Source organism: Aspergillus niger (genome assembly GCF_000002855.4).
Source record: "Aspergillus niger supercontig An01".
Lineage (NCBI taxonomy): Eukaryota > Fungi > Ascomycota > Eurotiomycetes > Eurotiales > Aspergillaceae > Aspergillus > Aspergillus niger.
The window spans coordinates 1,788,895-1,812,472 of record NT_166518.1 but is presented as its reverse complement, the minus strand read 5'-3'; the positions used below and the strand labels follow the sequence as shown (position 1 = coordinate 1,812,472).

Below are 23,578 nucleotides of genomic sequence, written 5' to 3'. Positions count from 1 at the left end.
GCTTGAAGCCCTAAGCCCTAGACTGATGTCCAAATTCGGTATCATCTACCGCCCGGGCCTCGGAGCCAATAACAGCGGACGGCCGATGTGTTCATCGTCGAGCTTGATCAGAACGATAGATAACCAACAAACAGCCTTTCCTGTTACTCTTATACCCAATCCACGTATCATCTCGACAAATACCACAGAAATCACTGCCGGGTCAACCTGAATACGCGCTTTTCCTGACCCGACGACGCGACTTCTTTCGACCCCAGATTACCCCTCAATACCAAAGCGGGACTCCCCTCTCCTTACCCAAAATGTCCATCCCCAACGAAGCTCTGCAGAAGGTACATTGTCCCAGCAAATTTGTCAGATCCTCATAACTAATGTATTGCGGACAAACAGCTTCTGCAAGAAATTGAAGTCCAAGCCATCACCTCCCAACAACAGATCGGCATCACCAAGGCGCAGATCACAACTAAGCAGAGAGACATCCGCATGCTGGAGCTGACATCAAAGGAAATCAGCTCCCTTCCTAAGGACACAAGGGTATATGAGGGTGTTGGCAAAATGTGAGTCTACTGGCGGGCTGCTATTCCACCCTTCTAAGGATGCTTTGAAGACGGAAGAATCTCGCGGCCATAATAACTGATATCATTTTCTTAGGTTTGTGGCTGTCCCCATGAACACGATCGACAAGCGCCTGTCCAGCGAGAGCGGAGATCTGAAGGCGGATATTACTGGCTTGGAAAAGAAGCTACACTACCTGGAAATGACACATAAGAACAGCCGGGAGAATCTGGAGCAGATCCTGAAGTCCGGCGGAAAGGCGTGAGGGGCTGTCTCATCAGTCGAAAAGAACTGGAACATGAGTACAAGAGTTAGTTATAATATACCTGTAGAAGGTGCCGTTATGTCGGGCATAAGGCCCGCCTCTGATGATACCAGAGAATGGGACGGCATTCACAGAACGCTGCATGAGAGATTTACGCTAGGATAGGGATCCTAAGGGGCAGTCTCATGTGCTGTATTGCGCTCTGCTGCTCCCTTGCATCATGGTACTGTGAAGGCCGCCTTCGCTATCAGTGGTCATGACACGTCCTGCTGAATGCGCTGAGCGCTCGGCGTTGATTGGATTTGCTTAGCGGTGTTTAGAGTTATTTCAGTATGTATCACCAGCTAGCTGCATTATAGCAAACAAACAAAGGGTATTCTTGTTATACTCTCACAGAGTGAAAGCTCGGTTTTTCATAGGCGATCTAGATTATGGCCCGCCTTAGACATGAACGACGCTGTGAAACTATAGGTAACCGTGCCTTCCACGAGAATGAGACTGTGCCCTCTTATAATCCCACCACCGTTAGCCAACATATTGCCAATATTGCAAACTACGATTGGTGGTCCACCAATGCTATAGATCGTATGTCTACGGGCGCCACGAAGAAGCCTCACTATGGAGGTACTACGTACCACAATATTGTCGCCATTATTACCAGTCAACGTTATACAAGGCGAAGACCCAAGAACCTCGAGTGCAGAGTCGTGGCACAGAGATACTATATGTGCTCAGTTATTTGAAGATAAGCTGATGTGTCACACAATCGGCAGAGCCATCATCAGTGTAGGTGGGGAATTATTCTCCTTTTGCCCAGGCTTTTGACCATGACTCACTTAACCTCTAGGATTTTAGTCACCTCACATTACAATGGAGGCTTTTGCCTCTGCGTGACAACGGATATGAGGGACATAAGGTTCGGAGGATGATAGTTGCACAGCTTCTCATTCCGGTTTCCCCGAGTCTAGTGTACGAAGGTTTGCGCTATATTCTGATTGAAAATCAACGCATGAAATGTGCAGTATGTCTAGACGTCTGCTCGATACACATCGCTTCGTGTAGTATCTCCTAGTCGTCATGGGTACATTACCCTTGCCTTTGTGCTCTTCAAAGTAAATAAAGTAGGGATTGTCTGTGGTAAGTATATCAAAGGTCACGTACTCGCACTATCTTTGTGACCCTCTACATCCTCCAGGGATAGCAATGATGTAATTTGGTACAGTGTCTCCTGATATTTGAAAGGCAATCAGGCCCCTTCTGACGACTAGAAACTCATTGGTTGTTTCATCCCGGAGGAAAGGGGATCAGAGTTCATAACAGGAGCCATAATCATTCATAGAGTAAGCGCTAGCGTTGCCACGCCCAAAAGGATCTTGCAGGATCACTCTCGAACTGCCCATTGCATTCCAAACGATCAAGACCCACTGGAACTCGGAAGGAATGCGTCCACGTGGTGTGCCTGGCAGATATGCAACACCTATAACGCCCAACAGATTCATCACCATCCGATCCTGCAACGCCTCAAAGGCTCGGATTATCTCAGATTTGCTACTCACGTAATACATTTCGGGAATTTTTGCTTCTAGTCTATGAAGAGGATGCCTTTTCTAGCATTACCACACCTGTTCCTCCTTGGTAGACTTGGGGCGGTGCAGCCGAATACGAGATCCTGGTCCTCCTCGTCTACAAGCTTCTGATCACTGTCTTGCCAATCAACACTTCAGGATGTAGATGTATCAGCCATGCTTCTCCGTGAATACTAACCTCAATTTCGGAAGCACCTTTACACAAACCGATTCTAATCGGCCCGTTCATTTCAAGGCAGTGAAACAAGCATTTGGCAAGGAACTATAAGAACAATCTGGATGGAGCCAAGATTGAGAAATTCGCACCACAATCCTAACCAACACTCCTCTACAGAAATAATTAGCACCACAGAAATGCGTTTTCTCCAGATCTTGGCTTCCTCTCTTGCTGTCGGCCTCGCGGCCGCGGCGACTCCCTCCTCCTTTACTCCGTCCGTCGATGCGGATGTTGGCGTGGTTTTCACCAAAGATGGGAGCCATCTAACTCTCACTTCGGGGGCCTTAATCAACCAGAACTGTAAGAAAAATTGCTTCTGACACACATGAAACCTTTGCATTCCGTGCTCACAACGCTTCCACAGGGACCATCAACATTCCCACCTTGTACCTGGAGGACACCTCCTCCACTGATGACGAGTACGTCATCATCATGATCGACCCAACCATCAATGAGGATGGTGTCTCAACAGCCGCCCTACACTGGTACCAGCCCTACTTAGCCTACTCGTCTGGTGTCTTGGAAATCAGCAACAAGAGCGCCCCAAACGCGGAGTATGTCTACCCGACACCGCTGGAAGGACCTGCCCACGATTACATCCTGCTGCTGTACAGCCAGCCAGAAGACTACTCCCTGCCCGACTGCCTCGAGAGCTTGCTGCCTGCAACAGATGCGGCCCGTCTTGGGTTCAACATTGATGAGTTCGAGGAAGTAACAGGCTTGGGTACTCCCGTGGCGGCGAATTGGTTTCAAGTCGTGAACCCAACCCCTGCAACTACCACCTATGCTATCACGTCTACTCTCGTTTCCACATATGCGTGTGAGGCCACCGCCACGGCTACTTCTAGCTCATGAGGGTAGATTGAAGTCTGTCGGCTATTGACGAGCGGTTGCTCCGTACTATGAGTATGGAGATGTGTCTTGGATGTTTTTATTGACTTCGGCTTACTGGAAGACGAGGCAAAACACTGTACAAATACTATAAATATAGACAAGTATCAAGATTCTAAATAATCAACTTCGGGCGTATTGATGCTGATACCCTCGCAAATATCTTACCAGATAAGGATTACTGTGCGTAGGAGACGCAAGGTAAAACGGCCCCCAAGCCAAGGAAAAGGCGTTCATGATAAGCAACACATTTCCACAGCGCCAGCATATCCTAAGCAGCTTCGGACTCTACCAGGAGAAACTAATCACGGAATATAAGTGGTCTGACGTAAGGCTTTGCTGAGCTAAGTCAGCTCTTGTTCTCATTCTAATATGGTTAATATTAGTAGGGACCTTCTGCCCCGATTTCTTACAGGTAGTCTACAACCGATCAATCAGCATTCTCGAATAGCCAAACTTGCCTCTAAATTCTAGCGTCTTATATGTGTCTACTCTGTTCTATAACAATATTCACTTCAATCTAGCCTCCACTACCCCAACAGGCACTCCAGGAGCACGCCACACCTTGACCAACTCCAACCCCGAAATATCCAAGAGATGAGCCCAATCCTTCTTCGTCCGTTCGAGGCCACCAAAGGTCATCATTGTCTGATCCATCCAGGCATGGAACATCGTTCCTCCGACATCAGGCACAATATGCTCAGTAATCAGCACGCGAGACTTCTCCTTATCCATGGCTCCAGCCAAGTTAGATAAGATCTTCTGACTCTCGTCGTTGGGCCAGTTGTGAAGACAGCGCCGAATATAGTAAGCCAAAGCACCTAATCAATATCGGTCAGTTAAACTCTCTTTACGTCAAAAGACACGCAGAAACGCACCCTTGATCGGCTGTGGTTTGAAAAAGTCATGTCCCATGGCCTCGATCCCATGCCTTTGAATCTCGTCACCGTTATCTTTTATTACGCTCGCCTGGTCTTGAAGAATAAATCGGCCCTTGAGTTCGGGCTCAGTCTCCTTGATTTGCCGAATAACGTGGCCTCGACCACCGCCGATGTCAACCAGAGTTACTGTATCATCGCTCGCCAGGGGACCTAGCTCCTGAGTAAATGGATACAGACCCATTGTGACTAGGGTTGAATCCGCTGCCTTCATAGATTCGTTGAAGCGGCGGAAGTTGCTGGGATTTGCGGATAGATGCTCAAACGCGGTCTTGCCCTCGCAGTCGTGAACCAATGAATAGGGGTTGCTGCGAAGAGTGATTTCGTTCTTCCAGTTCTTTTGACGGAGAAAATCGCAATTTCGTATCATAGCGGGGACGAAATCGTGCATCCTGCAAAGTATCTTAGCTCTAAATTCGTCTTTTGCTAATGGTACATTTCGCACATTGAGGTGTAGACTGCCCGCATTTGCGGAACAAGATAGATTTCCGAGAAGGGTGTATGGGCGTATTGCTCCTCTCCAACCTCACGAAAGGGACCAACTGGAGTGGCAGCGCGCATGTGTCGAACTATTCATTCTCTTATTAAAAGGCTCAACAAGTAGAAGCAGATATGCCATCTAGAACATACCAATCAATTCTTTATCCATCCCCGTCTTCTCCGATATCTCAGTAGCTGAGATACTCTTGCCTCCGGTAGGGATCGCTTCAAATACACCAGCGTCCAAAAGTGTTCTTATGGCTCCTGTGTTGGCAGCCTAGCAGAATCCATTGTCAGAGTCTATATCATCGTAGAGCAGGTTGACCTACATTTTCGAACTGCGCATAAAGCATATCTGCCGGACCACGTAAGGTCTGGATCAATTGCGTTGCATTCATCAATACGTTGTATCGATCTGCATCTGAGAAGCTCTTCTGGTATTGATTCGTAGCAGATACGAGTTGATCCAGACTCTGCTGGAGAGCTTCATCCTTGTGGGCAATCGTTCCCATTTTACAGGAGTGATACGCAGTGTCAAGGGTGCTGAAGGTGAGGTAAAAGGGTAGATGAACTGTATACTCGGACACATCTAGAGGATCTGAGAGCTTTCTTATAGCATAGGCTTCCACACAGACTTAGTCGAGCAGTGGTCAACCCGTAGCTTGGCTGATTTACGCGTCACTCGAATTCCGCGCAGCTAGGGCACCCTTGCCGGGACACCTGCGACTGCCCAGGCTGCGAGGTTGACTATATAAAGGGTCCATGTGTGCCAGTACATGGCTCATGAATGGATCGGAGTGCAAGAGTAGTACTGCCGTACCCACTCACGCACTGCATGTGAGTGAGACACACAGTCCTCGGCATGGCTATAATATATTCCCACTAAACCGGTGTGAAAATCCCTCGCTTCCTCAAGATAGTGGTTACTAAAAGTTTTAGGTTACACATGAAACTTGCAGGTGAAACATTCTATTGTGAGGTGATGTAGTAGAAGCATTCTTGCCCGACGGCCACTAATCAATGCCAGACTTATCAAAGGTGAATCTGGGCAATCAATTGTATTCTTCCAAGGGATGTCGTGTCGAATTGGATTGCATCAGCTTCTAGTAGCCAATATTGAGCCACGGGTGCATGAGCTTTAGGCGAATATGATCCGCTATTTCCGATTGGGCTATGGAGCTTTTGAGCTGTTCCCCTCGTCTCGTTGACAGGTCATATTCTTCCCTCTGATGATCACTCAATGAAGGCAAGAAGGTTCGCCATGCAAGCTCATCATTCCCTTGGGATATTGCTCGATCGAGAGTTTGTGACGTACGTATGTATGTATGGAAGCACCCCTTGCAAGAAGTTGTGCACGTTTAGAGTATTCCCTTGCAGCGGGATGGAGGCAGTGCCTGCATGGACTTTTGCCCCTGCGGTTACCCAAGCCATTGCAATCAGGAAAAACCAAGTTCAGGTTAACAGTGACCTCCATCGAATATGTTGTGTGGGTCCACCCAAAGCACAGTCCAGTTACGGAGTTTTCGTGCTGTCATTCCAGATATCCTCCATATGTCCCTAAGTTTCCGGCACTAAGTGGTGAAAGCAGACTATAATGCATTGCTACAGCTCAGTCTTTCTTCTGTCCCTTTTTTTCTGAATATTCAGGAAGGCGACGACCGACAATGCTATAGTAACACACCATTTCAGCCTCTCAGAGGCTAGGAAAAGTCTTCCGGGCGGTTGCGTTCGGTAATTAAACACTTGTTGTCGAACGCATACACTCAGTAGAATCAAGTTCAGGTCAGTGCAGAGTTACCCCGTTCTATCAATTTATAAGGCGACATTAGATTTCTGTGACTAGGCTGGCCGGCCTAACAAGTCGACCGGTAACCTCGGTCCTCAGTTGGGAATACCGATCAGCCTCCATGTAATGGTCTATTGATCATCATCCCAGCTCGGGCCCCTGATTACTGATAGCTATCCCCGAAATGCCCCCATTTCTCTTGAGAACCCTCGAGCCGTCAGTTCCGCAAACTAAGTTTGGCCAGCGTCCGAGATCATCGCAATCTACTCCACCATGTCGCTTATGATCTTCACAAATTCACCAATGATCAAAAGGCTTGAACGGAGAATTGAGCTGTCAGTTACTTTACCTTCAAGCCATCTGAGCCCATAGCTTCATCTCTTCGAACAAACTTTACGGACGTATATCCGAAGTGACGAGATAATTAATTAAATTATATGAGTCAGTAGCCTTATAGGCGCATTGATCAAGCCACACACGGGTTCAGCTTGGCGATGATTTTTAGAGGTAACTTTCTCTATATGCAGGGGTGATGTTAGTACTGGTTGCACACAAGAAAATTCATTCTTCGGTGGGAAACAAAGTACCATCCTCAAGGTATATAATGACTTCAAACACTGAGTTAGTTCCAAACTAGCCAGAGGTCAATTTTCTAACAATCAAACAACAATGGCAGACACAGGCAGAACCCCCGCAGGCTCTCCTCCACCTGGAGTGACCCCAAATTTCGTGAATCCTCCCGGCTCCGAATATCAAATCTATTCGGTCAGCATTGGCTTGTGTGCCGCGGCGACATTGGTCTTGATTGTTCGGCTTTACACACGCGCATTTATTTTGAAGAATCTACATCTTGATGATGGTAAGTAGATCAGACAACGGCAATTGGCATTTCCACTGACCTTCCAGCGTGCTGCGTTATGGGCCAACTCTGTGCATGGATCTTTGCCATTCTCAGTATAATCAGTATGTCTACGAAATCTGGTTTCGCCTTGGCTGAGGTTGACGAGAACAGATGTCAAAAACGGATATGGAGTACACATCTGGGACTTATATCTTGATCAGTTGACAGCATTCAAGAAGGTAAGTATTTAACTAATTTATGCATTCGCATTTCTACCCTTACTAACTTCAGAAGTATGATCTCGCAGAAGAAGACGTATACTCTCTTGGTGTCTGGTTTGTCAAGACATCCATCCTCCTGTTCTACCTCCGCCTCAGTCCCGAGAAACGATTCCGTCAAATCACCTACGCTATCATGGCTTTCGTTGCGGCATACAGTCTCACAAGTATCCTTGTCTTCACACTGGGCTGTCAACCAGTCGCTGCTATGTGGGACGTGAGCAAATCGGCTGGAGCGAAATGCGTGGACCAATTCTCTTTTGTTTACGCAAATGCCGCATTTAACGTGTTTTCTGATGTGATCATTCTAATACTGCCAATTCGTCTTTGCTGGTCTCTGCAAGTATCATGGAGGCAGAAGACAATGCTGTTGATGCTGTTCATTCTCGGTTCATTGTAAGCTTCATGTGCACACGTTCATACCACTACTCACTAAACTTTCCCAGTGCTTGTATTGTTTCATGTGTTCGGATCATCACCATGATGCCGTTTATTCATAGCAGTGACTTTACCTGGTACAAAGTTACCCTTGCGGCCTGGTGGTATGCTTGCTTTCTTGCTCAACGTCTGACGAAGCTAACATCTCGGCGTAGCATGGTCGAAATCAATGTCGGTATCATCTGTGCCTGCCTTCCAGTCATGCGCCCTCTCTTCCTCCAGACCTTCCCGCGCCTTTTTAGCAGCATCGGCAGCAGAAATACCAGCGGAAACCAGCAGTCCAGTGAAAACAGCTATCAGCTCAAGAAGCCAGCTAGGAAGATCCGCAATTGGGACTACCTGACTACGCTCCACACTCAGCTGACAAACGCAGGGAGGGATCAAGATGGTGATGCAGAGAGTGCACAGGCAATAGTTAGGAATGAGAGTGGGGAACAAAATGGCATCGTGAAGTCGGTCAATTATACGGTTCAATATAAGGATCAGAAGTAAAGGATACTAGCTGTTCTGGTCTACTTTGGAGTAATATGAGGCTTTCCCGAAAAATAACCGACATGAGTGCATTAGGTCAATACTTTGAGACGTTTCTCTGGGATTTCTCGGGTTACCTTCGACATTGTACGATTACTTTGTCTGTCTTGGATTTCTAATTTCGGTTTACTTTGCCCGACTAATATTCTACAATATACAGGCCATTTATGCGAAGCACAATAGCAAGTCCTACAACTTTTGAACTTCATCGCACATTGTAGTGATTTTGTATGCTTAGTATCATTGCAAAGGGTCGGAACCGCAACGCTGGAAGAGAAGAAGTCCGGCTGCACCAGCAAGGCCAGAAACCGCATAGGATCACAGGTTGTTGAGAGCCACGGAAGGGTCAAGCTTGAGGAAACAAAATTACAGAGCGCCAATGTAGCCCAGAAAGATATCTCTGGCATTCTGTCGCTGATGGAAAAGAATGATGGTGAACAAGGAATAGGGAAAGAGGAGAGGAAAGAGGGGGGGTTTATACTCCAGGAGATCGTGCCTCAGGACCCCCGAGTCACCAGACGCAAAATCTCTTTTGGACAATTTGAGAAAGAGAGGTACTAATATAATACCCAACAGGCAATAAACAAGTTCACCGGCAATAGTAGGATTGAGGAAGCTCACGCGCGACTGCAGATCAGCCAGCAGAATGACAGTTGCGATCCTGATCGACGACCCGAATCAGTGAATCGGACATCTGATGCCGTAGCATATGAGAAAATGAAAGAAAATAAAAATAAAAAATCTTCCTAATTCTTATTTTCCGGGCTCATAAGTCATGTCAGCCATCTACGAAACAATATGCGCAAGCCCACTAAGCTACACTTCATAACAAGGATGCGACCCGTCATCGATGTGGTGCGCGACGCTCACCACCCAGGTCCATTATCTCACTCGCATGCAACCTCTCCCTGGCAAGCACTGAGCCCGCGGAGAAAATAATTCCTTTTCTTCTGTTGTGCAGCTTGCGTATCTCTTTCTTGGCTGTTCTCAAGGTCTACAGCCACCATGAACAACATGGGTTCGATGGGAAAATGTGATGATGGGACATCGCGTCCCCCGGACTTGGGACACAGCATATATTAATAATCGTACGATTCAACTAGAAGGCTCTCTCTGGATACACAGTGGCAAATTCTAGCCATGGGCGGGATCAATATCAAGGCTGCTCTAGGCACCTACGAAGTGGAAGTGTAGTGAAACTCGGAGTGGGCTTGCATTATTGCTGCACGAATCTCTCGGGCAATCATCGTTACTCGACCGTGCTGATTGCATGCCGAATATCTATCTATATCCTATCCCTCCCAGCAGCGGAGGAGCATAAGCAGGCAATACCGTGTTGGCGCACACGCCATGCGGCTATTCCTTCCCGCTGTGATACAGGTGGACAGCCGGGGCGTCAGGGCAACGTTGCGTATCGCCAGATTCCAGCTGTGCAGGGTCCATTTGCAATTTTTGCGACAATTGCAAATTGGGTGATGGGTTTCCCTGTAAGTGTTCCATGATGCGCCGAAGCCTTGCCCGATAAGGAATAATATGTCTCAGTTGGTGCTCGACTTTACGTACAAACTGACGTTAGACTCCAGACCGTTGAAGGACAGCATGGTCCCCTTGGCTGATCCATCCGACATATGCTCGCATTAGGCGGTGATTTGCGACACTTTTGACGGTTCCTTTTCTCTGTGTTGGCCATGATATCCTATCTGAAATCAGCCATCGACTCGTGGTGACGTTGGCGCTGTGTAACGTGCAAAAGTTAATCTAATTATAGTGGGTTCTACAATGATGGAGATCATTGTGGTAGCCGCCTCTAACGCGGTCGTTGTAACTTGAAATCGTGTCTTACATTGGAAGATCTAGCGGATCAGCTTGTTCAAACAGAGGAGTAGAGCTTCTGAATCCAATACGTGCACTAACATATGGCAGATGGAAATGCAAGGCCCTCCGCCCAGAATCAGCAATACGAGAGGCATCTCCCTCAGCCTCTCATCTGGGGGTCCCTTGCATTTTGCATGACCAGACCATCGGCCATGTTGCTTCTCAGAACATGATATGTCCACTATTCTCGTGATATGCAAGTCATCAAAGCTGCTTATTCGTCAGGTTTCTTATGCTTCGATAATGGCAGCATCTATGGCGTATGCGTGATATGCATGGGCTTTGGACGCCTAATCCTGCGCCGAAGATATAAAGATCTCATCTCTGGCGTGGAGAAGGTAGTAATCTCAGGCTTCAACCTGTCATCAGATCCTTCAACATCAACCGCCGATACATTATTAGTAATCTGGCATTCAAGAAAGCCCACCTTCAACATGCAGTTCCTCCTTCTCCTCGCTGCAACTTTGAGTCTCGGTGCAGGAACTCTGGCTTCCCCTGCACCGGTTCCTAATAGCCTTGATTCGCGGGCTTATCATTGGCATGGCTGTGGCGCCGGCATTGAGGTATGTCTTTGACGTTTGCTCTACTGTATATGGGAAGCCAGATGTGAGTTGTTACTGACTCGGCCTGAAGTGCCATACTGCCAGTGACTGTTACGCGTCCCAGGATTGCTTGAAGCTTGCTCTTGGTGTAAGTGTATTGTGTCAGTCTAGATTGTTACTAAGAAATCTGACCTGGTATATGCAGAGCACCGACAATATCCACTGTGGTCAAGATAGTTACCCCACAGCTTGCTGGGCGGTAAGTTAGATTTTCTTGGTCGCTTTCTTGTTATTCATCTTCTGTTCTCTTAGTGTGGAGGTCGAGTGTAAGAAGCATTGTTCTGACGTGTATTTGTAGGATTGGACCGACTAGCTGCTGGGCTCTGTGGTCTCTGGATCTGGGTTCCGCTTGTATCAAGTGCGAGCTGCGCGAAAGTAATAGTGAGGGAGTTTCCCTAAGATAATTTCTGGGGTTTATGGTAATTGTGATGTTTTAAACACACTCGTTGCAGAAAAGATTGAATACGAATATATTTTGAAGAACCAGGGCATGTGAAAATCTTTTGTATTTTTCCGGTATCATGAGAGCAATAGGAGAAGTCCTAGGCATCCACCTTTACCTGCTAAAATCGAATTTCAACTCGGCATTTGTGGGCATTGCTCACCTTTGTATTTCACTTCAACAATGGTAGCCCCTGGAGACAGCGACTACTGCGAAGGAAGGCCGGAGTTGATTGTGCATTGTTCATAAGCCTAATTTATTCATAGGCAGCTCAAACCAACATTTGTAAAAACAACCTTGGGAACGCAGAGAAAGCTTTCCTTTGGTCGAAGGATGCATTGGATCGGTCAATTTCGTAAGAGGAAATCTTCAAGCTCGTTTGTTATACGTCTATATCTGCGCTCATGCAGCTTAGAATAAGTGTCTCATTTCTTCAGCATATTGATCCTGGCCCAAGGGACAGTAAGCTCAAGTCAAACTATCAGTTCAAGATTGGTCGCTTGAGCCACCTGGCGCAGCAGTCATGGCAACCTGACAGAAGTCGAGACACTCACTGCAGTACCACCGCTAGTGCCGGTTTATCCATAAGAAAAACATTTGACATTCATTCAGAAGTGCGCTGTGTCGAATTTGATGGGCTGCTTATATTGTTTAGGCAGTTGCAAAGGAAGAATGTGTGGTCAGGTTGTTGATGAGCAGCTCGCATGTGGGGGTGAAGAAGAGTATCATGCCAAACCCCATCCCTAGTAGGTTTTCCAATGGAAAATCTGGCCATGCCGGCTTCTTCTCTTTAAACCACTCCGAACTGTAAGCCCGATCCGGCATAGATGATGGGGATCAGGGCAAGATGGACATTGGATCGCGCAGCCTTCATATCCTTTAGAGCAATCATTGCTCTCTGGTTCCCTTTCATGGATTCATATTTTATGCACAACGGTACTATTTTGGTCTTTTTGTTTGACAGTACAACAATCAGCTATAAGAGCTGATAGTACCGGGACACATGATACTTCGGAGTAATAACTCCGTGGTGGCGTACACTGGGCTGCGTCGTAACCAGTGAGCAAGTTACCCTGACTCGCAATCAAACTTAAACCGTGGAGTGCAGAATGTGAGCCTGCCAACCTCTAGTCTGGTCAGGTTTATGAACCAACAAGTAGCCTATTCTGTTTCTGTCAATTTTTCCCTTCTTTTCCCCCTCTTCTTCCTGCATTGTTGTTTTCCATCCTAGCTGGGTGATAGGAATTTGTAGGCTTGAGCTTGGACGAGTAGGAAGGTTATTTCTTGCTAAACTTCTACTTCTTAGGATCAGAGTGGTCGTTTTTTGCTCGTTGGAGGGGTGGATGGAGCTCTTACAATGCACCGAATGAGCACTACAAGGGTCACCCGGAGCTTAGAACACATTATGCTGCACTTTGACTAACCCAGAACTCAAAATGACGAATGCAAGTTTGACTATTCCCAGCGCTCTGACTTTCAGATAACGGTAGAATCAGCAACAGACCAGATACTTTATTGCTTGCTATGTCTCAGTCGCTACGGGCTATTGATGAAGGAAGCGGGTATCCCATTCTATGCCTGGAGAAGCTCAACCATGGCACTTTTAAATCGGACCGGTCGGTATGTCAGTCTGCTGGAACGCATGGCTTCTTGAGAGATCAATGATTCTGGTATGGTCTCTGAGACCCACTACTTGCAATCAAACGCAATGAGGCCGGAATAGTTCTGTGCATAGGTCGGGGCTGTCAGGCGTTTGATCATAGTCAATAGTGCAGCTCGCTGGAACTCCGTTCCTCGCCTTTGACTTCCAATTTTATCCTGAAATTGTCAGTTGAATATTCCATGTTACTTGTGCTGTGGGTATAAAGCCCATGGGGACCTTTCCGGAAACAAAACCGCCCTATTCCTCTCAAATACTACCTTGGCATACCCTGTTGCTTTCTTATTCAGCCTACGCAGAATGGAAGCCTTTGATCTTTCGGCTGCTCCCCCGGAATTCGCGGTCTGGGCCTCAACAGTCTATGGCCTCAACGCTTACACTAACATCATCTGGCTCTATGTGTACTATGGCATGATATACCGATCCTACAAAGATAAGTCCTTTGCCATGCCACTCATTTGTCAGTGCCTCAACATCGCATGGGAGATCACCTTCGGCTTTTTGTTCTCTCTGGACCACTGGTTAGTAAGCTTAACCTTCCAAGTCGCCGTCATAAGCAACCTTGGCGTTATCTTCGCAGCAATCAAATGGGGATCCAGGGAGTGGGACCGATCCCCAATAATACAACGCAACCTGCCCTGGATATATGGGGGCGGAATATTACTGGCAATTGCCGGCCATCTTTGCCTTGCCTCAGAGCTCGGCATGGTGAAGGCTTGCTTCGCGAACGCAATCGTATGTCAGGTCATCCTAAGTGTTGGATATGTCAGCCAGCTTTTGGTTCGGGGAGCCACACGCGGATTCTCCCTTCAATTATGGTACGTATACCCAGGTCTAGAAGTCATGACAGTGCTGTTGGAAAGAGATTTACCTTTGTCAGGTTTTTCCGATTCACGGGCTCGTTGACTCTGATCCCGGAATTTTACCTTCGAATCAAGTACTGGCCTGAGGCTTTTGGATGGTTGGGCGAGCCTTTCATGCTCTGGTGCTGCTATCTCTATCTCGGCTTTGATCTGGCATACCCGGTAATCTTCTGGTATATACAGCGACGGGAAAAGGAGGAGGCGTTGGGCAAGAATCTCAAGGATAGGTAACACTTTTGGCTACATAAGCCAAGAAAGAAGATATTAATAAGTGTTCGCAACTGGGACAAGTCCGGGAGACTACCTTGAAGGAACTTGCACTGAAGTCAATCCCATTGTATTAGCAGGTGGAATATGACCAAGGCAGAGGGCATCTCTTTGTCCTTTTTGTGTGTGTGTGTGTGTGTGTGTGTGTTTTTCCAGTTCATTTGTCCTGTCCTGATCGTTACTTTCTTTTGGATTCTCTAGCTCACTTTGCTACCTACAACCTGTAATAGATCTCACTTTTCTTATCTGCAATAATTGATAGATATTAGACACTACCTGATGCCTACACGTAGAGTGCAGAGTTGAGTGAAATTCGTGATCAGACCTAGAGATCCATTTTGTCCTTTACATGTCAAAATGAAAGTAATGAATAAAATCAGATACTAGGTATCTAGTACCATTCCGCCTGCAACCTCTTTGGCAAGCTCACTGAAACCTGATAATCCTTTCCTTTTGAAAGCCACTCTTTGTGATACCAATAGTAGAATATATGAGTCGCTACATATGCTAGCGGAGATAAAGGACTTGTTTTGTCAAAATTCTATAACTCATTGAATAAAAGTATTCGTTCAAGATATTCTGGGTCATCTTTCCTTGTTAATGAAACCATTACAATTCTCCTTGGGGGTCGGTCTATCTCATCCAAAATTCAACGAATTAACCGAAAAGCAACAAAAGTATGCTACTAGCTATGAAAGGACTCTCTGGATATTTCCAGAGCATCAAATACATATTAGCTCAGGCCTGTAGCTGACGGACACCCTACATGAATGAGAGACTCCAAATAAGTACTATGTAATTAATAACCTCAGTTATGTGTGCCTATACAGACACTTGAGAGTGAGTTTTGGCCAGCCTCGGCCCACAAGGCTGTGCTGTGGATGTATTAGTTGTCAGTGGGGGCCAAACAGCAATCGACTAGACTAGACCCTTAATGCCTCCTCCTAGTAATGTAGGGTACACAACAGAAGTCATCCATCTCCGAAATGCCAACTAATCACTGAATTCAGGTCAGGTGCCATTATTCACTACTACTGCCTGGTCATCCTTGATGCCTGCTGAGCGGGTGGCTCTGAACCCTACTTTTGACTTTACGGGTCAGAAGATAACTAGTCGATAGATAATCTCCACTGCCGCGGTACCAGCAAGACTAGACCGCTAAGACTGGGTTGGACGTCAGGTACCCAGGGTCCCATGGGTACGCCAACGGTTAGACCCGTGGGTTTTTCCTTGGGTGAGTGAGCGAAGGCGACGGAATTCTCCTATCGAATAGATCGGTAGATAGACTAATTGATAACAAATAAAAATATAGATTAAGCAGTGGAACCTGAAGTTGACGCAAAATGGTGGGTGAATTGACTGGCGTGGGTGGCGCTTTAGACGCCCAACCTCTTTTCCCACGATGGAATACGCTATGCTGTCTGGACGAACTAGAAGCTACCACCAGCATCCACCGCATCTCGTACTGGTAGTTACTCGATTTTGAGGAGTCGAGATAGACCAATTCACTACATTCTATAGCTAGACTACATAATACTACAGTTTCAATAGCCGCCGCTGTCAAGGTTCTATAAACAGATGTTAATTTGATTCCGTAGCTTCAGCGCTTCTGCATGAGAGGGCCTAGCTTCGCGTAAATTCGAGGACTCTCTGCCTATGATCGAAGACAAAGTGGGAAGTACCTGAATCCTTAATTGTCGCCGCCCGCAGCTGATCAAGGCGGCCCAATCTTTGCCAATCCCCCACTTCAGCTGAGCGAAGCGCCCGCGTTTACGAGGCACGAGGGGCCGGTTTTTCTTGTTTTCGCTCCTATTTGATCACTGACTTGCCTTGACTTTTCTTTTCTCTTCCCTTTCCTCTTCGTCTCTGTCCATTTCTCACCTACTTCTTCTACTCTGACTTCCATCGTCAGATCTTCCTCACTTTCAGCGGCATATCGTTCAGCTCGAAGTCGGGGTGCTATCATCGCCCAGCCTCCGCCACCACGGCTGATTCGCTGCCCACTATCGACGTCACACCCCGCCAGCCTATTCATCTGACCCTACCGTCTATATCCACGCACGCAGCAAGCTGCTCATAATCACAGAAGAGGGGATATAGGCGGAGCAGATAAATCCACCGCCATGTATTCAGCATATCCTAGAGGACGTCACCTCCTCACCGATTCGGAGTCTGACTTTTCCGAATCGGATTACTCCATGGTAGAGACGACTCCGCGCCGGAAAGTCACAACTCGTCGACGCTCCATCTCCCGCCACCGCTGGAGCCCCGAACACATCAGTAACACCTACCTCAGCCCCGTGATCCATGACCACCCCCCTCAACGCTCTGCCTCCACCGGCGCCCCTCGTCGCCACGCTCGTGAGCGCGAGCGCGAACGCGAACGCAACAACCAGCCCGTCGCCGTCATCGTCGACGTCCATAACAAATATGACGCCAAAGCCGACGCCAAGACAGATGCGAAGAGCGATGCCAAGAACGACGCTCGTACCAAGAGTGCCACCAAGAATCGTAAACAGGAACACAAGCAGCAGCAAAACTACATTGATCCCTACGAGTCTGAGGATGAGACCAGGTTGCGGGATCATCGTCGAGCTCGCACTCGCCCGAGTAGTATCTCCCGGGAGGCATCACCACTCCCACCTGCCCGGGACTATGAGCTGATGCTCGATACGCGATTCCTCGAGAGGAATGATGCCCGTCAGGACCTTGAGCTCTTGCGCCATCAGCAGGAGATCGCGCGTCTAGAGCGGGAGCTGGCTCGTCATCGTGAGACCTCCCAGCATCGTCAACAGCAGCTGCAGCCGCAGCCTCCCCCGCCTCCGCCGGCACCGGAGCATGAGCATCGCTCTCCCCACCATCATCACCATGAGCTCCGGCTGCTGAGGGAGGAGGATCTATACGAGGACGAGATCAGTGAGCGGCTGCGACGGCTGGAACGGTACGAGAAGAAGCAGCGCATGGAAGAAGAGCAGCGTGAGGCCGAGCATCGCTACCAACTGATTAAATTCGAAGAGGCCCAGCGTAAAGCTGCTGAACAAGAGGAGCTCAAACAAAAGTTGCGTCAACGGCAGCTCGAAGAGATTCAGCGCAAGATGGAAGAGGATGAAGAGAAGGAGCGCATCAAAAAAGAGCTTCGTGATGAAGAGGCCAGGCGGATCCTGGCTGAGCAGGACCGTGCCCGGAAGGAAGCCGCCATGAAGCAGGCCGCTATCGAGGAGTGGAAGCTAAACGAGGAGCGGAGAATGATCGCCGAACGCGAAGAGAGAAAGAGACGTGACGCTGAATTCAAGGAGAGACTACGACTCGAATTCGGCTACGATGAAGAACAGCTGGAGAAGATTATCAAGAAGCAGAAGGAGCCCGAGAAACCTAAGGAGCCAGAAAAGCCAAAGGAGGAGCCTGAGAAGCCAAAGGAACCTGAGAAGGAGAAGGAGAAGGAAAAGGAAAAGGAAAAGGAACCTGAGCCCCAACGGACCACCTGGATCAAGGTATGCGACCATCCCCCCATAACCCTATTCAAGTCGTCGTTCATCTAACTCACTGGCTCAGGTCCACCGCAAGCATCTTCTCCCCGACACACTTATTGCCTACCGTCTACCCTGGGACTGGGATGAGGTAAGTTGAGCCCTTGCTACACCTTCTTGGTTGAGATATCTTAGACGATGACTGACCGTTTCCTTCCCACAACAGCTCGACGGCAACTACATCATCATCAAGCAATGGATCTCCGAGGACTTCCAGGAGGAGCTGTTCGCTCATACGCGGCGTCTGCGTGAGGGCAAGCTTGTCACTCAGCACTCAAGCACCCTGACCGAGCTCAAGGTGAATGACCGAAAGAAGGACAAAATGTACCTTGTCCGCAAGAAGAACCCCGGCGCACGTGCCTGGATCTTCACTTAATCTCGCAATTTTTGACGCGCTACGAAGTGTGATACCATGATTTGATCGATCTGATTTAGGTCTTGTTTTCTCTTGCCTTGTCCATCGATATTCGTTCTCTTGTTCATTTGCACAGCTATCCTATACAAGATGTTGGCATGATGATTTGTCAAGTTATGATGTCGTGAATTTTTTCGTTCCATGAGTTGGGATTTGAACAGTTGCTATATATATGATACAATGATGATGACGATGACCAAACGTCGACCCGGTGCAGTCCGTATCCGAGCTCTTTTTATACCCATAACGATAACAAAACTCCAGCCCTAACTAACCCTTTTCCTTCTAAGGAATCTACAACAGAGAACCCTTAATATGATCTACAGACAGCCTATTCTCCCTTCGATCCCCACTGGACTTCGGCCCTCAGGATCAACTCCTCGTAAACCGTCCACGCAAGCGCAGAACTAAGCGCTTTCCTCGTAATCCGCAACCCCAACCCCCCAAATAGACTCCTTACTCCATCTTCCTGCACCATCAACCTCACGGCCCGCATCATGTTTCCATACCGCCCCGGCATCAACTGCAATCGGGTCTTGACCGCATCAAACGGATTTGTAATGGTAGTGGCCAGCCCGGCCGCCAATCCCCCAGAGACGAAATTAATTGAGGACGACTTCAGTGGCTGCTGATCAGACGATGAGCTTGATAATCCTGCTAGCCGCCGTTTCAACTGCTCGTAAAACAAAACGTATAGTCCAGCATACGGCGCATCACGCGCCGCTGTAGCTCCAAATCCGGAGAACAGGCCCCGGAATCCCTCTGTCCGCACTATATCCCGCCCCGCGCCGAAGAGACTCCGATAGGCGTAGTAGTCTGATTCGTAGCGAACTTTTATCACAGTCACTGGCATCATGACGAAGCCGGCAGCAACCCGCGCGGCAGCCCCGGTAGCTAGATTGGCGGTGTTGGACAGTTTGGGGAGTGCGGAGGAGCTATTGGTGACGGGAGCAATGCCGTTTGTTTGAACGAGACCCGTTCGAAGGGCGTTTAAGCTCGTGAAATACAGCGCTGAGCCGAAGCCCGTGCGAAGGGCAGAGGGGAGTGTACCACGCCATAGATTGCGGATTGGATTTGGGGAGGAAAGGATGGCCTTGACAGTTGGAAGGAGGGAGGCGTTCTGAGATTGTTGTACACGGGTTTTGAGAAGATCAGCGGGTTGAAGAAGGATGGAAGAGGTAAGGCCCGAGAAGAGGCCTGCGGTGAAGTGGAAGGTTGTCTTGGAAGCTGTTTGATTGATTTGATGGTTAGGGTTTACTGAGTGAAGAGAATTGTAGATGAGTGAGTGGCCATACACGTTTTGGTGGTTTTCACCTGCGGTACAGCATAGACCGCATTGTTCGACATGGCTTCGGATCCCGCAGCCAGTGCTAAGAATATGTATAGATAGAGGAGTGATTTGAAGAGGTACGCGTGATGAGATCAACTCATCCGGGACGCTGCACGACAATGGATGGAGAAGAATTTGAGACAGACCGCTTGAAGCGGTGACGGTCACATTGATGGTAATCAGGATAGCATTGCAGAAGCGAAGCGGCGTAAATCAGATTTCCGTGAAAATGATAGGCGATAGGAAGGTTTTCTCAGCGAGTGTGAAAGAGAGAAAGGGAAAAATTAGTGACAGACGGTGTAGATACGAAGCGGTAGACTCGTTCTTTCCCAAAGCGGAGGGCCATTGGTGAAGTCATCTGGTGCCGGGCGGAAAGCATCTCGATTGGTCGCAGATCACCAGCCACAGTTGCCGCGGCCGTCGCCGCCTCTCGACTTCCGATATCTCCGGCGTAAGGACTTGCCAGAAGAGGCACACCTAGTACAGGTACAGGTTCAGATTAAGGTTAACGTACCTGTGCAGTGACTGACAGGAACTGAAGAACTACTGGAAAACATGCTGTGTCTACTATATAGTACTATATCTAACAACCAGGCCTATCGCTGCTCACTACCAGTAATAACGAACTACAACTAACTACAAATATTACAGTACTACTAGTAGTAGTCACAGGGCTGATCATGTCGTGATACGGAAAATTTGTAGCAAGAGAATAACTACTAGGCTGCATTTGGGCAACTTAAGATAAACCAATCCACGAGCTTTCTCCGAACAGGTGCCGGTTTAGCACTTGACAGAGTGAGACATGATAGGGAGACACCACGGCCAATGCATGCAGAAGAATGCAGGTTGTTAAGAGACCATTCCATTCATTCCACTTGGCCACGCTCACGGCGGATGTACTTACACTGTAATCTTACCACCCATTGTTCCCGGCGGCAAACTGCCCAGGCCCATCGAGCCAATCGGGACCCTGTAATTAGCGGGTGGCATACCTTCCTCCGTACTTAACCGTCACATTCACGCCGGTTCGGTTGGAGGTTAGGCGACTGGCTTGCAGATCGGGCGTATTACTCGACGTCACGGTTCTGGGGAGCCGGTAAGGCAGAGTAACTGGTAGGTGGATGGCCACCTTCAGTTGTCAAACTTAACTGCCCTGCCTTTCCTTTTTTCTCTTCAGGGAATCTGGCTTTTCTTCAAGAGTACCCCTTGCTATGCCCTCCTGCTCGTAACCCCGTCGTTCCATTGTGGTCTGCCAGAGACGTCACCAATCCCTCCAGCCTGCGGAGAGCTGAGTCTCCGTCATCCATCATGCCTCTCTCATCCTTCCTCCCCCATATTCCGTATCCCCCCTCCAGGGAGGGATATTGGAGCCCCGTCACGTCCACGCTGAATTGGTGCGAAGAGGTATACGCGGCGCTCAGTTCCACTTCACTCTTGGTTACTCTTTCTACTATTACAATAGGTTGCTAACCATCATGCGAACGAGATAGGATTACTATGCCACCATCTACTCCGCAGAGATCGTCAATACGCTGACAAACCTGCTGTTTATGGCCCTTGGAATCAAGGGTTTCCTAAGTTGTCGTCGCAATGGACATGACTCGATTTTCCAGGTCGCTTATCTTGGCTATCTGCTAGTCGGAACTGGAAGCTTCCTCTTCCATTCAACGTTGAAATGTAAGTGAGGTGGCATCGTGGGGGAGGGGTAGCCTGTGTTGTTCGAAATTGCTAATCCGTGCATTGAACACACAGATCCCATGCAGCTGGTCGATGAACTGTCCATGATATACACCACGTGTCTGATGTGCTATGCATCCTTCTCATACTCCAGACCGAATGGCTTCCGCGTCGTCCTGGGCATCTTTCTTGCCAGCTTGGCAATTTTCATCACCCTTTACTACCACTACCTCCAGGATCCCCTGTTCCACCAGAACGCATATGGCATCTTGACAGCCATCGTCCTCATCCGCAGCATGTACACTATGGAGGTGACGCTTCGTCCTCGCTGGCGTCATTCAACGGAGGAGGACAGGCTTGCGCGTGAGAAGCAGGGCCTGCCCGTTCCGACTAAGGAACACCAACATTACGAAAACGTGCGGGACATCAAGACTCTCAAGACAATGTGGTTCATGGTTATCTACGGTTTGAGCGTGTTCCTGGGCGGGTTTGCCATCTGGGGCTTGGACAATGCCTTCTGTCCGAAGATCCGCGGATGGCGCCGGCAAGTGGGTCTTCCCTGGGGCATTCTACTGGAAGGCCATGGTTGGTGGTATGTTTCGCGCTGACACTATGCGTCCGACTGCCCTTCCAATACTAATTTTCTTACTAGGCATTTGATGACTGGCCTTGGGGCCTATATGTACCTTGTTTGGGGCATCTGGCTCCGTCACTGCTTGAACAACCGCCAGGAAGAGTACCATCTGTGGTGGCCTCGCATTTGGAACATCCCCGAGGTTCTCCGCACCGGCGCTCCAGGCAAGGGCGCGAATGGAGTGGCCAAGAAGTCGAATTAATCGGACTTACACATACCCTTTTCCATGGTTTTTAGACTCGACCTTTCGAGGAGCCTCGAGGACCGGAGCTTCGAGCGCTCTCCTATGTCGGAACAGTCGCTAACTTCCACTTTTGATTGATTGAGTTGCTTATAGACCTGCTCTGAGCCGCTCAGACGAGTATACCATTATATCCTATAGATAAGAAATTGAGAACAAGAGACAAACATAGATCTCTCTATCTGGGTATTTCATTGGACACGCACGTATCTCTCTGGCCACGTATATACGTAATATATTAATGTCTTGCTGAGAGGACGCAGTCTATACAACCCGCTGGAGTAGTGTGCAGCCTTTATCCACAAACCAACAACTACCATTCACAGCTTCGACTGAGCAGGCTTCTTCGGCCGCTCTGGACGCGGAACATGGTCCTTCCACCGAGAATCAATTGTGACTTTCTCGACCTTTGACTTCCGACTCCACTGTTCCTGGAACTCTCGCTCCTCAGTTCTCCATCGCTCTAATTCAGCACCGAGCCATTTACCCGCTGCCTCAGCACACTCTTTGGGAGCCTCCTGAGCAAGCAGGTGGCCATATTCGGCAAGATAAACATCGCGCACCCGACCAGCAGGGGCCCCACCACTACCTCCCAGCCCCGTTCCTGTAGCAGCCATCTTATCCGCCATCATATCAGGCAAGCACATATCCGATTTCCCTCCGAAAACGTAGCAGACGCTAGGACGGAGGTGCGGGAGCATAGCGAACACTCGCGACGGTTCTGGCCGGTAAAAGGGCCATGAACCTAGATGTTCGGGATTTAGATCCGGGTGAGTCACTTTGTTCACGGGAACCTTTTTTCCCGGGGGACCATCGTAGTTGGGACGAGAGAAGGTGAAGACTTCTTGGTGAAGGGTTGTTCTCAGAGTGACGGGGCGGTCGTTGCTTCCCTCCTTTTGCTGGGATTCGTCCAGAGGGTGAATGGCCGTGGGGAGCTCGCGGAGACCGTGCTCGATCCAGCGGTCGAGGACGCGGGAATCCCAGGCTAGGTAGAACGGGTTTTTCTTGAAGGCCTCCGCAGCGGTTTTACGGGATGGCCATGTGTCCCGTCGGTAGGTGGATAATTGGGTTGTTTTGGCGATCCGTTGTCTATGTCGCATGGCCATTTCGAGCCCGTCGAGCTGGGTGGATTCACGCTGTATTACGGGATCCAGAAGGACTAAGCTGTGGATGAGACGTGGGTGCATTAGGCATAGCTGGGCGCTGTGGGAGGTGTTAGGTTTTAGTTCGTGGTAA

General features: G+C 48.7%; 13 protein-coding genes across 13 annotated transcripts; 8 read left to right on the top strand and 5 right to left on the bottom strand.

The window, feature by feature from the left end:
- Positions 1-25: 25 nt before the first annotated feature.
- Positions 26-820, top strand: An01g07750 (uncharacterized protein; the record flags this gene model as incomplete). Its single annotated transcript, XM_059749556.1, has 4 exons — positions 26-142; positions 258-332; positions 391-557; positions 652-820. 4 exons carry the CDS (start codon positions 26-28, stop codon positions 818-820), a joined length of 528 nt encoding a protein of 175 aa, XP_059603234.1.
- Positions 821-1,251: 431 nt separating this feature from the next.
- Positions 1,252-1,563, top strand: An01g07740 (hypothetical protein; the record flags this gene model as incomplete). The annotated part of the gene is made up of 1 exon (XM_059749551.1): positions 1,252-1,563. The coding sequence occupies one exon, from the start codon at positions 1,252-1,254 to the stop codon at positions 1,561-1,563; it is 312 nt and encodes a 103-aa protein (XP_059603233.1).
- A 1,197-nt stretch (positions 1,564-2,760) lies between these two features.
- On the top strand, positions 2,761-3,478 carry An01g07730 (uncharacterized protein; the record flags this gene model as incomplete). Its single annotated transcript, XM_059749548.1, has 2 exons — positions 2,761-2,923; positions 2,988-3,478. The coding sequence occupies 2 exons, from the start codon at positions 2,761-2,763 to the stop codon at positions 3,476-3,478; spliced, it is 654 nt and encodes a 217-aa protein (XP_059603232.1).
- Positions 3,479-3,934: 456 nt separating this feature from the next.
- An01g07720 (uncharacterized protein) lies at positions 3,935-5,444 on the bottom strand (the record flags this gene model as incomplete). The annotated part of the gene is made up of 6 exons (XM_001389159.3): positions 3,935-4,012; positions 4,079-4,335; positions 4,393-4,844; positions 4,898-5,021; positions 5,083-5,209; positions 5,262-5,444. 6 exons carry the CDS (start codon positions 5,442-5,444, stop codon positions 3,935-3,937), a joined length of 1,221 nt encoding a protein of 406 aa, XP_001389196.3.
- A 591-nt stretch (positions 5,445-6,035) lies between these two features.
- Positions 6,036-6,363, bottom strand: An01g07710 (hypothetical protein; the record flags this gene model as incomplete). The annotated part of the gene is made up of 2 exons (XM_059749535.1): positions 6,036-6,158; positions 6,268-6,363. 2 exons carry the CDS (start codon positions 6,361-6,363, stop codon positions 6,036-6,038), a joined length of 219 nt encoding a protein of 72 aa, XP_059603231.1.
- A 1,024-nt stretch (positions 6,364-7,387) lies between these two features.
- Positions 7,388-8,767, top strand: An01g07700 (uncharacterized protein; the record flags this gene model as incomplete). Its single annotated transcript, XM_059749525.1, has 5 exons — positions 7,388-7,577; positions 7,683-7,798; positions 7,851-8,233; positions 8,284-8,379; positions 8,431-8,767. The coding sequence occupies 5 exons, from the start codon at positions 7,388-7,390 to the stop codon at positions 8,765-8,767; spliced, it is 1,122 nt and encodes a 373-aa protein (XP_059603230.1).
- A 456-nt stretch (positions 8,768-9,223) lies between these two features.
- On the top strand, positions 9,224-10,422 carry An01g07690 (hypothetical protein; the record flags this gene model as incomplete). The annotated part of the gene is made up of 6 exons (XM_059749517.1): positions 9,224-9,360; positions 9,440-9,487; positions 9,580-9,683; positions 9,768-9,839; positions 9,932-10,293; positions 10,390-10,422. 6 exons carry the CDS (start codon positions 9,224-9,226, stop codon positions 10,420-10,422), a joined length of 756 nt encoding a protein of 251 aa, XP_059603229.1.
- A 693-nt stretch (positions 10,423-11,115) lies between these two features.
- On the top strand, positions 11,116-14,291 carry An01g07680 (uncharacterized protein; the record flags this gene model as incomplete). The annotated part of the gene is made up of 8 exons (XM_059749508.1): positions 11,116-11,244; positions 11,348-11,371; positions 11,429-11,482; positions 11,992-12,080; positions 12,163-12,187; positions 12,381-12,532; positions 13,154-13,345; positions 13,676-14,291. The coding sequence occupies 8 exons, from the start codon at positions 11,116-11,118 to the stop codon at positions 14,289-14,291; spliced, it is 1,281 nt and encodes a 426-aa protein (XP_059603228.1).
- Positions 14,292-15,624: 1,333 nt separating this feature from the next.
- On the bottom strand, positions 15,625-16,550 carry An01g07670 (hypothetical protein; the record flags this gene model as incomplete). Its single annotated transcript, XM_059749498.1, has 4 exons — positions 15,625-15,777; positions 15,905-15,952; positions 16,198-16,260; positions 16,341-16,550. 4 exons carry the CDS (start codon positions 16,548-16,550, stop codon positions 15,625-15,627), a joined length of 474 nt encoding a protein of 157 aa, XP_059603227.1.
- Positions 16,551-16,638: 88 nt separating this feature from the next.
- On the top strand, positions 16,639-18,418 carry An01g07660 (uncharacterized protein; the record flags this gene model as incomplete). Its single annotated transcript, XM_001389153.3, has 3 exons — positions 16,639-18,006; positions 18,068-18,133; positions 18,209-18,418. 3 exons carry the CDS (start codon positions 16,639-16,641, stop codon positions 18,416-18,418), a joined length of 1,644 nt encoding a protein of 547 aa, XP_001389190.1.
- Positions 18,419-18,788: 370 nt separating this feature from the next.
- On the bottom strand, positions 18,789-19,804 carry An01g07650 (uncharacterized protein; the record flags this gene model as incomplete). The annotated part of the gene is made up of 2 exons (XM_001389152.1): positions 18,789-19,684; positions 19,753-19,804. 2 exons carry the CDS (start codon positions 19,802-19,804, stop codon positions 18,789-18,791), a joined length of 948 nt encoding a protein of 315 aa, XP_001389189.1.
- Positions 19,805-21,098: 1,294 nt separating this feature from the next.
- Positions 21,099-22,303, top strand: An01g07640 (uncharacterized protein; the record flags this gene model as incomplete). The annotated part of the gene is made up of 5 exons (XM_059749470.1): positions 21,099-21,194; positions 21,281-21,467; positions 21,543-21,778; positions 21,863-22,059; positions 22,120-22,303. The coding sequence occupies 5 exons, from the start codon at positions 21,099-21,101 to the stop codon at positions 22,301-22,303; spliced, it is 900 nt and encodes a 299-aa protein (XP_059603226.1).
- Positions 22,304-22,662: 359 nt separating this feature from the next.
- Positions 22,663-23,544, bottom strand: An01g07630 (uncharacterized protein; the record flags this gene model as incomplete). Its single annotated transcript, XM_059749464.1, has 1 exon — positions 22,663-23,544. A coding segment is annotated over one exon (882 nt), but the record flags the coding sequence as incomplete, so codon positions are not given.
- Between the last annotated feature and the right edge of the window lie 34 nt (positions 23,545-23,578).